At 40.5% G+C, this 16,842-nt stretch overlaps 1 protein-coding gene across 1 annotated transcript in view; it reads left to right on the top strand.

The window, feature by feature from the left end:
• TYR (tyrosinase) overlaps positions 1-16,311 on the top strand; it is a 42,634-nt gene extending 26,323 nt beyond the window's left edge. Inside the window, exons 4-5 of the mRNA XM_015617533.1 lie at positions 11,480-11,661; positions 15,834-16,311. Coding sequence (XP_015473019.1) covers positions 11,480-11,661; positions 15,834-16,057 — 406 coding nt within the window. The 3' untranslated portion in view covers positions 16,058-16,311. The remainder of the gene's footprint in view (positions 1-11,479; positions 11,662-15,833) is intronic.
• Positions 16,312-16,842: the final 531 nt, after the last annotated feature.

Below are 16,842 nucleotides of genomic sequence, written 5' to 3'. Positions count from 1 at the left end.
TGAAATACGGCAGTTGGCAATCTCACCTGCCATGTCATTATTCAGGCTAGATGTTTGTAATGATCCATTCTGTTCATAAAAGTCAATTATATAGCAGGTTCAGTTCAAATAGTCCCATTTAAAGTGCAGGTTTCATATCAGTCTTACCACAAGATTTTAGTTCAGCCAACACAATTACTGGATCACTTTGTACACCACATATTTTGCAAACAATAACTGGTTTTTAAAAGGAAAGGTTACACTGCCCTGAAACTTCACAAGAGCTGCATGGTTAGTCTTCACCTATTCTCTTAATGCTGGAGGAGGAGGAAGCTCCCTGTGGCACAGCAATCAAAATGAGCTCTGATGCAGACAGCTAGCATTTCCTTCCTGCAGCACTTCTGAAATAACAGCTGATGTAATTGTTCAAATTGTAAAAAAGTCACAAGAAAACATGGTACTTTACTCACCCACATGTAGCTACCTCCTATTCATCAAAAGAAATTATCACTTCACTTCCATAGATGTGATTTATGTATTATATGCCCTTGTGAACCTCAATAATGAGAATCTTTAAGTCTCAAAAGAACTGAATTGCAAAGCACAAAAGCAGGTTCCATAGTGTCAGTCTGGCTACCTCCACAGCAGTCCATTTTAATCTGCTTGTCATCTTTCTCTTCAGGGAAAAGTAGTTATTAAACTTTGGAGCAGCTAGCATTTTTACCATCTCCAACTTCAAGTGATGATTTAGTGTTAGCAACAAATCATAGCAAAAATGAACCTGAGAAATTTAACATAGGATATACATTCCATCAAAAGCTAACTTCTGTTTTCAATGCAGCACAGGGTTGTATTTGTATTTCCTTATTTACAAAGCACACAGGACACCCCATTATTTCTCATCTATAACTTGGGATTTGAAGTGTTGGAGAGTATTGGAGAACTAAATCTGAATGGAAAACAAGTATCTCCAGCAAAACATTGCTCTGGTTTGTCAGTAAGGGGTGAAACAACACACATGATGACACCTATTTAAGGAACAAGAATTTCTCTCCGGTACCTCAGAAAAGTAGTTTACAACTTTCATTGGTGCTAAACAAAGGCTGACTTGACTAAGAAAAGCAACTGAGTTTAGATCAGATATCTGACAGAACCTCAGTGCAGCTAATCATCATTTAAACTCATTTCTTTCCAGCAGAGGTTCAGAATAAGCTCCCACAGGAATTAGATTATTTTGCCAATAACTGGGTTAGGCTAAGGCATTACCTGGTCCTAGGCTAGAGAATATGGACATGCCTCTGCATGGATTCCTACACATTTTTTCCAACACTCAGCTCTTGTCCTTAATGTGAAACTTAGTTTATCTATTATCTTTCTCTTTAGTAGAAATAAAGCTCTTTATATGATAATATAACAGCAACTGGTCAAAGTTGAGCTTGGCACTTGTTTCATCCTATCCAGTTTTCTGAGAAGGCAAAAACCAGCAATATTCCAATAAGGTTTCTTTACTGGGAAAGTAGGCTATAGAACTGCTCAGCTTGTTAAGCTTTGTGGCAGGGGAGCCCAGACTTTCATGCAATGGAATTGAAGCCTCAGGTAGCTATGTGACATCCCTGGGAAGGGTTAAGCAGTCTGCAATGTAACCAAAGGAAATTGTGATAGCAAATGGGAAGTAGAACTACAGGACTTCAGCAACCCTCTCTGAGAGAGGAACAGGGAGCAGTGATCTCTGCTCAGGATCATTTTATCTGAATTCTCTGCAGGATTCTGATGCTTGAGCAGCATATTTTCACAAGAGGCTTGAGAAGCTGGTGACATTTTTTATTCTAGGAGAGAAACACTTGGAGGACTACATGATTATTTAGGAGCAATGAGGGGAAGCTGTATAGCCCTCTGCAGCCAAATAAGCATGCAAAGCAGCAATGATAGATCCAACTTGCATATTCTCCAAACAGCTGTGGAAGCTCAAGTTGTTTAACATAAAGAGGAAAAGTTTCAGATTAAAAGTCTGAAGACCCTTCTCTTTGTCCTACAGACGCATTGAGGGTGTTTGATAGATAAGGGGGGAAAGCTCTAAATCACATTAGTAGAGGAAATATTAAAAATATCTCATAAATGGCATGGAATTGTGTCAGGGAAGATTTAGGTTTAAAAAGGAGAAGATCAGGAAACAGTTCCCTAGTTTAGGGAAAGGTTCTTCACCCAGAGGGTGGCTGGTCACTGGAACAGTGACCAGTGACCCCAGGGAAGTGGTCACAGCACCAGCCTGACAGAGCTCAAGACATGTTTGGACAATGCTCTTGGGCACATGGTGTGACTCCTGGGGTGTTCTGTGCAGAGCCAGGAGACAGACTCAGTGTTTCTTGCGGGTCCCTTGCAACTCAGGATATTCTGTGATTCTATGAATGCAGCAGCTGCAGTAACCTTGAGGTTTTCAAGGAAGTGGGACATAGGCAAAGTGGCATTGGTTTTCTCTTACGTGGGACTGGTTGTCACTTCCTTGTCACTTCCCTCCTTCTTGTTTCTTTTATCTGACATTTTCCAAACATCTAGTTTGTGCAGTGAGAACAAAGGAATTTAAATTCTTTTAGTGAGATCTGTGAAGCAGAGCAGTACCAAGATCCCCAGATGTCACATGTCTCCCCAGCTCTGGTGGTACTTTGTAGTGGGTGGGAAGGTGTCAGCATAGTGTATATTATATATTATAGTGTATTATTATGCCTCACTCAGAGAGTGGTACTTTAGGAGACAGCCAGCAATCAATATAAATCTTGCTGAATAAGGAAGGGACTTTATGTCATCTGCATGTTGCGTCTCCATGTTTCAGGTGGTCTATTCCACTCAAGTCCACAAAAACAAATCCTCACTTTTGGTTCAGAAGGTGAAGTAAAGGGAAACAACAAAGTAGGCCAGACCTTTCCTGAAAATAAGTATTCATATTTTAGATGCATAAAATTGATCTACATGGGGAATACATGCTCTGAGAAAAAAAATCAGAAGCACGGTATTATGTGGGAAGACAGCTCCACCAGGCTAAAATATCTTTTTTCTTTTTCTGTGTTGTGTAAGACTATCTTTTAAGTGTTGGCAAATCTAGAAGCCCAAACAGGTGTGGCTACCACAGCTTCATGTTCTTGGGTGCAGCCAGTACTGAGATTGAGCATGTACTCCCAACCTCACACTTACACACGAGGTGTATATATATATATATATATATATGTATATGCATATATGCAAACATGCTTGACCAGATATGCAGATCAACACAAAAAATGCAGCACTCACAAAAAAACCCCAACAGCACCAACAGCCTCATCCTCTTTACCTGTTTGTCTGACCATGATGAAAGCCTGTCATAAAGGGAAAATAGACATCCATATAGTGATACATCCACACACAGGCTGGATTCCCCAGGAAGTGGCCTTAGGGACCTAGTGTAGCTGCTAACCCAGCCCCCCAGTCCTCAGCTGCTGCTCCCACGAGCAGGCACATACACACACATGCACAGGTGTCTCTGGTGGCTGCCCAGGGGTGTAGGAGTAACTTCACAGATGTACTGTGAGGGTCTGGGGAAGAGACAAAGTTGTCCAAAGATCCTTGCTGCATGCTGCAGCTTGGAATTGATGAGGGAAGCCCCTGGATGTTCTCCAGCAGCTGGGACTAGACAGAATAAGCACTGTAACCCAGGGCAATCCTCAGCAGTGATTCACCAGTGGGGGACACAGCCTCAAAGGCTTTGGATGGGTTTTCACAATAATTGAGGGCAGCGTCTTAATTTTTAATCAGGCACTTGCATTATGACAGTGTAATTTGTTTACTTCCTGAGAGTCCCTATAGCGTCTTTAGCCAACTTAAAAAGAGCAAAAGAGAATACTGCAATATAACTGCATACATTGGCAGACAGTACAGTGCCTTGATTTTACAGCTTCAACATCAGCACCTCTTCCAGGACTGAAGCACCGATCTTTCTCCTAAATGCTTGGGATGGGAATTACCTGAGGTGACTTTGCAATACCAGCTGACTATGCCAACTTTTAAAGTGATGACTATTGTGTAATCACAGCCCTTGGGCTGGCATTTCAGCTTTCTTTAATTTATTTCCTTTTTCTTTTCTTTCCAAATGCAAATACATGTTGGTTGCCAGATTTCTTGTACAACATGTCAGATCTCACGATACTGAAATAAATTGTATAAATGAGCCCTAAGCAACAACGTTCTGTATTCCTTCTGGCATAGTCAGTCTGACCTCGCCTCAGTCTCACAACTGGAGATGAGGAATGAAAGTCTCCACGTCAAACCTGGCACAGCAAAGGACATGGCTTTGGATTTGAACCTGCCAAATTTATTAGTGGCTTACAAAGCAGCTGTCTAGCAGCTGAATGGTTAATACTGAGTGCAGGCTCAGCTGAGGCACAGGTTTATCAGGCTATTGAGAAACAAAGGGCACAATTTCGATGTTGTTTTACCTAGTACATAGGTTGGGAAGAAGAAAAGTCCTACTTGGTAACTAGTGGTACCCAAAGATATCCACCTCAGTTTCTCCCATGTGCTGGTACTGGCCATCACACAAAAGAATTATGAACCAGATCCATGGCTTTACCTCATCTAAACTATTCCAGAACAAACGAAAATAAGAGAGGTTTGGTTTTAAACAAATAAATTCCTTAATCCTGATTACGGCATGGTTGTGAGGACAAGGAGGCAGGAGGAAATCCATGCTGTGTCCCCTGCAGTGAAGAGGACGCAGAGTGACCGTGAGTCTTCACCATAAAGTGACTGTAGTTCTCCCACTGGCCATACCTCTTGCTCCTTTTTTCTGACAGAAATTCGCACAGAGGTACTGAACCCTCTTCTTCCCCCTTCACCTCTCTCCACCTGCCCTTCCATTACCAGGTGAAACACACTGGATGAAATATTTCTGTTAAATCTTCCTGATAGGACAGTTAGTTTACACTATGAGCCAGTGCCTCTGAGGTGGCTCAGTCTTACAAGTGGATATTTAAGGTCTGGTTTCTCCTCTTACACTCAGCCAAGAGTACCTCTGCTCATGACTGTGGTATCACACTTGGGAAATGGCCCTTACAAGGGACTCTTTGCAAAATGATAAAGAAAAATTATATTTTTGCTCTATTTTTTCTACATTTTAAGATTTTCTTCCTGTGAGCAGCATGTTTTTCAGAGTGCACAACAGTATCTGGAACAGTAGGAAGGAATCCAGCCCACATACAGCAATGCTTTTGTACTCTGCCTGGTATTTCCCACTGGCAGCATAAACCCTGTTATTTCTTGGCTCATCCTTTAATTAGTTATGATCCCATTGCAGATATTATTAATAAAATAATATGAATTCATATTTTTGGTAGGAAAAAAAACATTGGTTGCCTTTTTTTAAATCATCCTCAAATCAATTCTATTTTCCCACCACTTGTTAAACCAAAGTGGCTTTGTTTGTTTGGGTTTTTTAATTAATTTTCCTCTACAGCTCATTTAATTTCATTTTGTACGACCTGGAATGTATGGAGCAGAACAAAGGAAATACTTGAGTCTATTTATACGTAATTAAATAGAAGTGATATATCCATGTCTTTTATAGATGGCTTTAATTTTCACCATACCACACTACAATGTTTTGCAAAAGCAAAGTATATTTTCCCTGAATGAAAATTTAAACTGACAAAGCTTATACATACCAGGTAGGCATCATTATTACTTTTTGCCACATACCAATTCTTTGGAACCTATTAGAGCTGATAGATGCAAGTATTAAGCTCATCAGCAGTTACAGTGACCCATATGCAGTTATATAACAAAAAATTTAAATAAAATTAAGACTCCATGCTTTGCAGTGGTATAACTTAACTCTTAGGGGTGCCTTAGTGTGGTACAAAGTGGCCTCACTGCTGAGGTCCCACTTCCCTACAGTGTGTCTGGTATGAATTTAGGTAAGTTATTTTTACTCTCTGCCTGTTTTGTGTAGCATGAAATGAGGCCTACAAGAGTCTATAAGAATTCTGCAATATGCAGAAAAAGTATTCATTGCCTTTATGATTTTTTATGAATACTTCTGACCTGATTATCTTCCTTAGCTATTTCTGCATTAAACATGGCTTCTGACTGAATCAGACCTTAAGTGACAGTGAATTTATCATGCCCCATGATCATTTTTTCCAAGGTTTAAATCCAAAACTGAACTTTATTTTAATCTACAGTTGTCTAAATCCAACCCATTCTACAATATTAAAATTTTATTTCCTACCACAAAAATAATCTTTGCGTAGGGTGTTGATTATCATAATCTAGTAATTACTTTGATATTACATTTACTCAAAAAATTCTATTTTGGAAAAGAACTTTAGAGAGACCGAGCCTCTCTTAGCACTAAATGTGAGACAGGGCACTTTCAAAATTCAAATTATTCTCTAATCTCTTTCAGTTCTTGGGCCTCTGATTTGGGGCATTCAGTTTGGGCACTTTTCTTCAAGAGAAGGAAGAAGCCTTCCAGATGGAAACAGTATTTTCTCTAACCTAGACAGAATTATTTTTTAATCTGCCCAATGCCTTTAAATAAAAACTACCTTTTCCAAGTCAATTTTGCTTGCTGTTGAAGAAATACAAAGGGCATTAAGGGTATCAGGAGACTAACCTCTACCTAATTTAGTTATTTCCCATGTTTTAAATTTCTCTTTCTTAAGCTTTGCTTGCCTGTTACCCTGCTAGATAGACTGATCATCCTCAAGGAATTACAGTTTATTGCTTCTAATCCCAGGCCGGGTTCTCTCCATTTCCATTTTCCAAATAAAATTCCCAGCAACTTTTGGTTAGCTCTTCTCTTCTTTCCTTTATCCCGCCTTGTCTTCCCACCATGCTCACATCCCATCTGCTCCCTTAGCACTGCCAGCATCTCCCGAGTGATGCCAGTCTAGCTGGAATTGCTAAAAAAGCCTCTGTCTCTGGAAAATATCACTTCCAGCTATACAAATAGCTACTTATCTGCTTGCTCTCTTTGTCTAGATGCTGAGGAAGAAAGTAACCAACCAGACTTCTGTAGGAGCCAGAGAGATTTCTCTCCTTCTCACTAAACTTATGTCCAGTGCTCTTTTTTTTAATTACTTAATTAGCATGGAGATTAAGTATAGCAGAGCCTGATCTGAGTCTTTAGATGTCCTTTTTGTTACCTTTAGTTAAATTATGTCAAGAAAGGGAGGCAATACGGAATAAAATGGCCTTGGAGATGCCCTTATCTCATGGTCCTGCTTTCTTAGGCTCTCAGGTCCAAGGAAGGATGGAGAGGTTCATATGAAGAGAACATAAGAGCAGTGGTTTGCTAAGACAACCAACAGTTCTAGGGAATTAAGGTCTGCTGCTTTGCCACAAACCTGGCTTTTCTACCAGGAGCTTTGACACTCTATGAAGGTACCAGCTAATCACCTCAGCATTTTGTCTCTCTGCATGTAGCATCATTTCTGCAGACCTAGGCTCTTCCAAGGTTGTGGCTCCTAAGAAAAGAACAGGAAACAGCCACACATTTTCAAGATACTAAAGGGAAATATCTTACATGGCTGCTTAGGGGAAGAAAAGAAAAGCTTCTGCCAACTGTAAGCAGATCAACATCTGATGATGGAAACACTGATTTTTTTGTGTCATGGAAACCACATGCCAGTTATCAGATTAAACAGCTGTCTCTATAGATCAAGGCACATGGAAGAATTGCAGTGATCCGTCATAGCTCTTCAGACGTGTTCTCTTTGCCTTCAGGAAAGGATAGCCCTGACAGAGAAAATATTTGATGCTAACTGCCTTAAATATAGTCAGGGCTGGAGAAAGCACCTTATTTGAAGGAAAAAGTATTCTACAATGTTTGACACAGTGGTCACAGTGCTCTGAAACAAAAGAGAGTGTGATTACTTTCTTCAAATATGCTTCTTTTTTTTTTGGCCCAAATCTTTTCAATTAAGTCCTCAAGGACAGGAACACTGTGCCAGTGTCACTACCTAGCTGACAGCAAAAGCCATAGGCTACTCCAGGATTTCAGTTTTCTTTAAAAATGTATGAAGGGAGTTAATGGTCTTGGCTGGGAAGTCATAAAATGTAGCTCTCTGGTATGAAATGCCTTATGGTGCCCAAGGAGAACCATTTGTACTTTGCCAATAGAAATACAGCTGAAGTTGTGCCCTGTCCATGGGCTTTTCTCCCCAACTGGATGCAATTGAGAGTTTTCTTTTTCTATTTAGCTGGCAAACTTCTTGAAAAGCAATAGTAAGGTTCTTCTACCATTACTTACAAAATATGAGTAAGGCAGGGAAATGGCAGTGCCCTCCTTAAAAGGAGGAATACAAACAGATGAAATACACGTAAAAATATTATTGATATACTAAATCTGTCAGTTTTCTCACACAAAATTAAAAAAAAAAACATGAACACTCTCTTGAAAATACAAATCACCATGCATTATTTGGCCAAGAAAAAAATTGTTTTGAGTGTATCTTGCTGAACAAGCTTGGAACAACCTTTTAAATTGAAATAATAAATGCAACTTCACCCAATCATTTTATTAACAGAATATGATTCTAATCTTTCAAAGTGTCAGATAAAACCAAAAAGCAAAAAATCAAAGGCTACTAAAACATAAATGCACATGACAAGCTGTTCTGAAGGGAGTAAAAGAAAATGTGTCTCTTAAACTTTAAAGAGATTTCTATAGTGGCGTACAGATATAGTTTCTGAGATTTCTATAGTGGCGTACAGATATATTCAATGTAAGAAATCTCAGCCAAGATGATAAGATCTTGTGCCAGCTAATGGAGGGAACTGTTCCCAAACAACTCAATGAATTGTGCAACATATCTTGTGCATCAGCAAAACTCATCACATCAGGATTTAGAGGCATAAGATCACATCTGAATCTAAAGATCAGCTGCAAGGGCAGGCAATTCAATGTTCCTGCTACTGCTAAGCAAAGCTTGATACCTCATGTGGAAACCACATTGCAAATGAAGGAATCCAAAAGTACATATGTTCATTTCCATGGAAATGTTTTGCATTTGCATTCTGCTTGAAAGATTACTGGCCTAAGGATTCTTATTGAAAGCCCTTATGCATCAGCAACACTTAACTCATGCAGCAAGGATGCTTCATTTCAGGGCATTTCTTGCAAGGCTCTTTTAGGCAAATGATGACTTTTAGCTCTGAACCTTGTGCTCATCAGCCCTCTGGATTTGCAGGTTGTGACTGCGGAACATTTTCTAAAAATCAGGCCCCAGGAAGTACCTCAGACTGAGCATTCCAACGTTAGGGTATGGGTCATCACCAGACATTAAAAACCTGATCAAATCCTACCTCTGCCTTCTTAAAATATTGCCACAACCAGAGCATCTCTGCACCTCTAACAACTTTGTACTGCAGAGAAGAGATAGCTCAGCTCCCATCTAAAACTGCTAGGAAAATAAGGCTTGATAGTCAGGGGACTTTACCGAAGGCATGAGTAAAAAACAGGCAGGGAAAAGATTGGAGTACAACACTTCCCCACATCCCACTCCCCCTCAAGCTAAATTACTTCTTTATATTCTTTGTCTTTTTTTAGTGATTACTGAATTTTTTCATGCTGTTCTCCAAAGATAAGAGTTTTTATCCAAACTTTCTTGAGATAACTCTAGTCAAAATCTTCATATCACTTAAATTTATACATCTGAAAACTTCAACTAAACATTATTATTCAGATAAGAGTTTTTTTCCAGACAGGGTTGATGAAATTAACTGAAGAAGAGAGACACAAATTAAAATTTTAATCAAAATTAATACCTGCACTGTAAAGGGTAGACAAGGTATATGATCACAGTCATGTTTTCATTTATTAGAGTTTTTTGATCCTAAAAAGAGAAGAAAGATTTTTTTCCCTACTTGTATGTTGATGAGTATGAGAGGGCTTTAATTTGGTGGGCTATGCAGAGTGTTTCTTTATATTTCTGCCCAAAAATATGAGGTATAAATCTACTGGCAGAAATGCTTGATAACCTGCAGATATCCTGATACCCCTGAGCACTTGCATTAGGGACTGTATTTCTGAGATAACCTGAGTCCCTGAACAGCAACAGGGGAAGGAAGTCCATGTCTTCCAGTCAGTGGCCAGTGTTGGGGAGGAGTAACTGCTGAGCTGAGATCTCCATTAAAGCACAATTTACAGGTCTCTTTAGACCATTTCTACCCCTTATAACTGATAAATTAATCCAGTGATCCCTCCCTGAGCCTGATGTTGATAATTACCACTCACCAGTATCTTCAGATTTGGTATGAAGTCCTCTTTCTTCCTGCAGAAGATGGCTGCATCTGCAGCATTTTTCCATCTTCCCTATTCCAACCTGGCACACTCAGGTGAATAAACACAAAGGGATCAGAGAAAGGATTTGAGGATTGAAAGTGAAGAGTTGAGAAGAAAAAGCTCAAAGGGAGAAGAACTGAGAATGTTTTGGAAGGTTCTTAATTTTGCTTTCCAATCACATTCAATATTCAGTAGTTAAGTTGAAAATGCCACTATGTACCTCCCCTACTGCAGCCTTTAAGCTTTCTGCATCCAAGTTAAAGAGCATCACCACACAGCCCTGTGGTGAAAATCAGCTAAAGGAAAAAAAATTGGTAGAGAAATATGGAATGGAGCAGCTGAGGCTGGAGGTGTGGGGAACAGCTTCTATTGTTTTACATGGCAAGGTTTTTGGCAGTTAGGGGGCTACAGGGTTGGCTTCTATCAGAATGTGTCAGAAACTGTCCCCATGTCAGATGGAGCTTGCTCCAGCAAGACAGAAATGCCACTGGCCACAGCTGAGCCTATCAATGATACTGGCAGTGCCTCTGGAATGACATATTTAAGAGATAAAATAAAGCTGCACAGGAGCTGGGAGAGAGGAGCATGTTAAACAGAAGTGCAGACACTAAAGTCAGTGAAGAAGCTCTGGCTGGAGAAAGACACTTTACTGACAGCTGACCTGCTTTGTCAACTTATCCTTTCTGCCCGAGATGTTTCCACTCCTTTGGTGATGTCCAGAGGATCATGATGTAGCCATACTGCATTGCAGATGTGAAAACCCTTGCTAAGATATTAGAAGAACAGGATAGAGCAACTAGAAATAAGAGCATTCACAATTAGCTACAAATATTTCTGAGAGTAAGGAGGAAGGATTGAGGTCTTTAATCCATTTCTCTCTATCCCCCACAACCACATGAACTGCTGAGCACAGAAAGAGAGTGATTTACATTTATGGAATTTAAAAGCATATTCAGACTCTTTGCAGCACTGCAGGCATTTGCTTTTTGTAGGCTTGCATAGGAACTCAGCACTGAAGTGGATAACCCCAAATTTGGAACTTTGGAAAGCATTACACACAAACACAAGACATTGCATGCAACTCTGTCTCCGACATTTAAAAAAAGCCCATCGCTTTCTTTTAATCATCAAGAAGAAAATTTCTGCTAATCCCCATTATTAATTATCATGCTTTTTCCTCCACAGCATTTTTGAACAATGGTTAAGAAGACACAGGCCCATGCTAGAAGTGTATCCAGCAGCTAATGCACCCATTGGGCACAATCGAGAAAACTACATGGTCCCCTTCATCCCCCTTTACAGAAACGGAGAATTTTTTAAACCCTCAAGAGAGCTGGGGTATGACTATGAATATCTTCAAGAACCAGGTAACATTATAATTTTGGGTAAAAGATTAAATGTCAAATTTGTTGCCTATAACCTGGAATATGTCTGTAATATGAGAAGATAAAAAAAACCCCCTTCTAATTCCAGTTTTTTTTCTTTACTATAGTCCCAAATTGTACCTGCTTGTTTTCCCATTTCTGGTTTCATTTATGTGATGGGTGAACAACTGGATCATGGGTCAGGCACAAAGGGTTACAGGGAATGGGTTGGCATCAGACCAAGGACCTGTCACTCGTAGGTTCTGCAGGCCACCCTCCTCAGCCCTGTGCTCTTCAACATCTTCATAAATGACTTGGACACAGGAGTGGAAGGGATACTGAGCAAGTCTGGAGACTACACAAAACTGGGAGGAGCTGTTGACTCCCTTGACACAGGGAGGCCCTGCACAGAGACCTCAGCAAATTAGAAGACTGGGCAATCACCAACCATATGAGGTTCAAAAAAGGGGAAGTGTCAGATTCTGCACCTGAGACGAGGCAATGCTGGATGTCTGCAAAGACTGGGGAATGAGATGCAGAAAAGACTTAGTCCAGGTGCTGGAATATAAACTCATGAAACAGCCAGTTCAAGAGCAGAAATACATATACATATTTTTTAATTTAAGGCATTAGTCTCCCAAACTCATATTATTGCTAGAATTGAACAACTCAGACAAAGTGGCATATACCATGACTTTCAGAAATTCTGAATCCTGAAATTGTACCGCAGGAGGAAGGAAATGGTAAAATACTTACCATCCAACAGTTAATTTCTGTTGCCTCTTGGATTCTTGCCTTTTCCCAGGGGAGCACATAGCCCTCAAGAAAAAGGAAATTCTATTAAATTCTGCCCACGTTTTTAACACAGAGGTAAGGAAAGTACTTCCTTAATTATTCTGAAAGATCAACACAATGAATGAAATTCAACCTTGTTCAGAAAGCCCAGATAATCCTCAGATGTTGCTCAAACCCTCGTTAATCTTGCTGAGAAGAAGCAAGCTTAGGGTATCTCTTATCAGAAAGGAAGAACTGGTTACACATGGAAAATGGTTGAACTCTCAAATTACAGATACAGACTTTCTCACTCTAGTATATAAATACAGAGTTTTTCTCAGAAGAGTGACTGGCAAACAGGAAGTACTGGACAAGTGGGAAAAAATTATCAAAGAAAAAAAAGTCAGTAGCAAGGGTCTATGTGGTCAAGAAAAGGCAGCATTTCTGGAGATCTTCTAGATGAGGACAAAGAAGCAAGGCAGAGGAAGAGAACAAGACAGAATGAGCAATAAGCACACAAGATCTGGCCCCATCCTATTCTCAAAACCTGTCTTGTTTGCTCTTAAAGAAGTGGTTCTGGGTTGACAGTGGAACTAAATGGCCTTGGAGGTCTCTTCCAACATTGATGATTCTGTGATTCTGCGACTCTGTGAAGGGCAGCAGTTCTGAGTTACAGCACCAGCAACTTAGAAGAGATGAAGTAGGACTACACAGAGCATGAAGAGGCTGGTTACAAGAAATAAAACTTGGAAAGGATCCAATGACAAAATGATATTTGAATGCTACATTATAATGTTGTTGCATCCCAAAGGAAAAACTGATGCCTGTAGCTCTGCTTTCCACTGCAAAGCAAAGCAGTGTGTAAGAATACATAGTTTTAATTGCAGCTTCATTATTTTATATGTATGACAGTGCTGAAGCAGAAGTTGCCTCAAACAGTGTGTATGGAAACCCATCCCTCAGGACCACAAGGCACATGTCACAGTGCAGCTGCTGAGGAGCTGCTCTGAGCAGAAGCTGGAGCAGACACCCAGCTTTCCCTAACATGAGAACCACAAGCTGTAAAAGGACCACAACCTGTACTGAAAACAAACACAAGCTACCGTAAATAACAGAGATTTGGAAGACTAATAGCTGTCAATATAACCTAACAAAAGCTGTCAAAACAAGTTGCTCTGTTAAGACCTGTTACACAGCACCTGGACTAAGTTTTTTCTGTAGTTTTTTTTCCTTCTTTCAGAAGTGAAAACAGGTAAATTTACAGATGCAATCTTGACTTTTCTCCAGAAAATCTCCCTCTCCTAGTGGAAAGAATTTTATAGAATCACAGAATCATTTCGATTGGAAAAGACTTCTTTTATCATGAAGTCTAAGCATAAAACCAGCATTGTCAAGCCCACAACTAAACCATACCCTAGCACCACATCTATAGGATTTTTGAACACTGCCAGGCATAGTGACTCTACGATTCCCTCAGCAGCCTGTTCCAGTGCTTGACAATCCTTTCCATTAAAAAAGATTTTCCAAGCTGTGATAATGAGGAGAGTGATGAAATACGTAGGAGCTGTGAATTTTTCACCACTACAAAGACAAGTAACAGTACCTTAAAGCTGAGTGACTCCATAACTTGAATCTCTCCTAGCACATCTTTCTAGTTTTGATTGTGGAAGTCTCACAGGTATTTCCTTTGAACACCCAGAGGTACACAACCAGTGAACAGCAAACACACAAGAAACTCCCACTTCATACCTAGTTTAAAGACTTGTCTATCAGCCCTGCTAATTCCTGGGCCATGATCCTTTTTTCCTTCTGGCTCAGGTGTACCCCATTCAACATGAGCAGGCCTGGTGCTGTGTAAACCACCCTGTGGACAGAAATCCCAAAATTCCTCCTATGGCACCAGGCTCTTGGCTATGTATTGACCTGTTGGGTGTTCCTATTTCTTTCAGTATATTCCTCTACTGAGGGAATCTGAAGGAATGAAGGAGAATACTACCTGAACACCTACTCCTTTAATTCAATGTCCCAGTGCCCTGAAGTCTCTCTAGATTACCCTGGGACTTCCTCCTTCAGTCTCATCCCTTTCCACCTGGAATACTAGTAGCAGGTAGCCAGGGGGCCACACCAAACCCCGCAGCTTCCTGGCTACATCCCTCACCCAGGCCCAGGGGTCAGCATCTTTTCTGAGCACAGTGCCTGTAACAGCACACTCTTGGAAGTACCATGACCCAAGAGGATATATGGATTGTTTTTCTGGCCACCAGTGAAAATACAAGATAACAGGAAGACATTTACAGCCTTTGTGGGGGTACAACATTCTAAATATGGTTGAGTACATCTAAATCAGACCAGATGCATAAAAAGCATTCAAAAATAAACCACCATAAGAGTTTCCAGAGAAGGTGCCCATAGAGGTACTCTTTCTTTTCCCTACTAGCTAGTAATTACTGCTAATAATGGTCTTTAGAGCTAGTAATTGGGAGATGTGGATTCCAAATCCTCCTTAGCCCAAGCAGACAAGTATTCCTGTTTTTCAAATTCAAGCCAGTGTTGTTGGGTGCATTTTGAGCAGGTTTCTTTCCAGCCTCTGCTATGAAGTGAGAGCCCTGTATTGGCAGGGTTTTCATAACTCATTAAGCCATGGCAAGAAAAACAGACACAGGCACACACATTCATATCACAAAGCAAGAAGGCAGCTGATCATCTAACAGTGAGAAGCAGCCCTGGATTCACAAAGGAAAGAGGATTCCTTGTGCAGAATGACCACAGAATAGTTGTCTACTGCCTCTCCCCACATAGGAACTGTCCAAGCAAGTAGAATGCAGGTTGACAATTAGTTAAAGGAAGCTTTTTTCCCCACTCAATATGTAGTTAAGGCAGGATCTTTCTGCTGCTAAAAGTTGTGATACAAGTTCAATGAGCAGCTTGAAAAGAAGGAGAAAAAAAGTCCTTCAGTGACTATTACACACAACGACACCACATCTGGTTCAGGAAATGCCTGACCTGCATATATTTGGAGGCTGGGTATTTAGTGAAAGCATTGTAATCCACTTGACCTGTTCTTAAATCCTCCTTAGTGTTCTGCCTCAGTTATTGTTGCCAAAGGATGCTGAGCTAGCAGGACCTTTGGTCATAACTTCTTGGGTTACAGTCTGAAGTTTTGACAAAACCATGAGGAGTGCTGGGGACAGTGAACTCTGTGCCAGCCTTGGATGTGAAATTTGAGAAACAGAGTATCAGGGCTGAAGAGATTTATTTAAAACTGTGGCTCTCACACCATTTCTAGCACTCTTGCTCCTTCATACTCAGTCTTCCAGTATTATCTATTATAGAACTTCCATAAACTGACAGTACATTACAACAAGTTAAATGATCTTTCTTCTTCTGTTTGATTTTTCAAGCTCTTCAGTCTTTCCAGGACTTTTTGACACCTTATCTTCAGCAAGCCCGTCAGATCTGGGCTTGGTTGGTCGGAGCAGCTGTGTTTGGAGGCATTGTTACTGCGGTGCTCACAGGGCTCACCAGGGCCTGCCGGAAGAAAAAAGAAGGAACTTCTTCAGAGATACAACCCTTGCTCATAGAAAGTGAAGATTACAACAATATAACTTATCAGTCCAATTTCTAGAGGCCTCCAGTAACCCAGTCATGTTACTAAGGTGCTAATCAAGAATGCTGTGTTTGATTGATGTTTACAAATACCTTGCTGAGGTGTGCTGCAGAAGCAGGATGGGCAGTCTCAAGTCTCTTGCAACCTCCAATGTTGTAGCATCTCATCAAGATCCACTTCTACAAAAATCTCCCAGAGCCAACACGAGCTACAATGCCACTCAAAGAACACAGTGTATTTCCTATGCTTGATTAAATAATGCTCCTATGAAACCAGACAAGGTTGTGTGGTTGATTTAATGTATAATTCTCTTTTATTTGTTTTTTCACAACTGTAGGGTCCAATTCTGCAGCCCTATCCATGTGTTTGGCACATGGATATAGTGACAGGTGCCTGACTGCATAATTGGTGCTACATCCACTCTGCGTTTGAATGCAAGAGTAGAAAGAGCCCTTTAGTTCAGTAAGCAAAATATACAGTGACTGAGCAGAGTGACTGTCCCATAAACACATTTTTTCTGGAATAGAAGAGTTTTCCCTCCAGCTCCTGTAATGTCCCATAATGTTTGTCCTTGATTGAATGCCATCAGCAGAAGAAAGAACCACTCAGAAACCACTTCTCACTTGCTTTAAATGCTCATTAGTTGATGTCTTCAATACTTCCTTGCATTTATCTGCGGAGCTGGGTGATTTTTAAGAGAGGAAACCTGGTCTCACCATGCCCACCTCTGTTCCACTTGATTCAATGGTTGCTCACATTATGGCTGGCTATTGGACACTCAGTAGGCATGGATTCCATGAGGT

This window comes from Parus major, chromosome 1 (genome assembly GCF_001522545.3).
Source record: "Parus major isolate Abel chromosome 1, Parus_major1.1, whole genome shotgun sequence".
Taxonomy (NCBI): domain Eukaryota; kingdom Metazoa; phylum Chordata; class Aves; order Passeriformes; family Paridae; genus Parus; species Parus major.
Note: the sequence above shows the minus strand (reverse complement) of the source record. Positions and strands in the feature narration are given on the sequence as shown.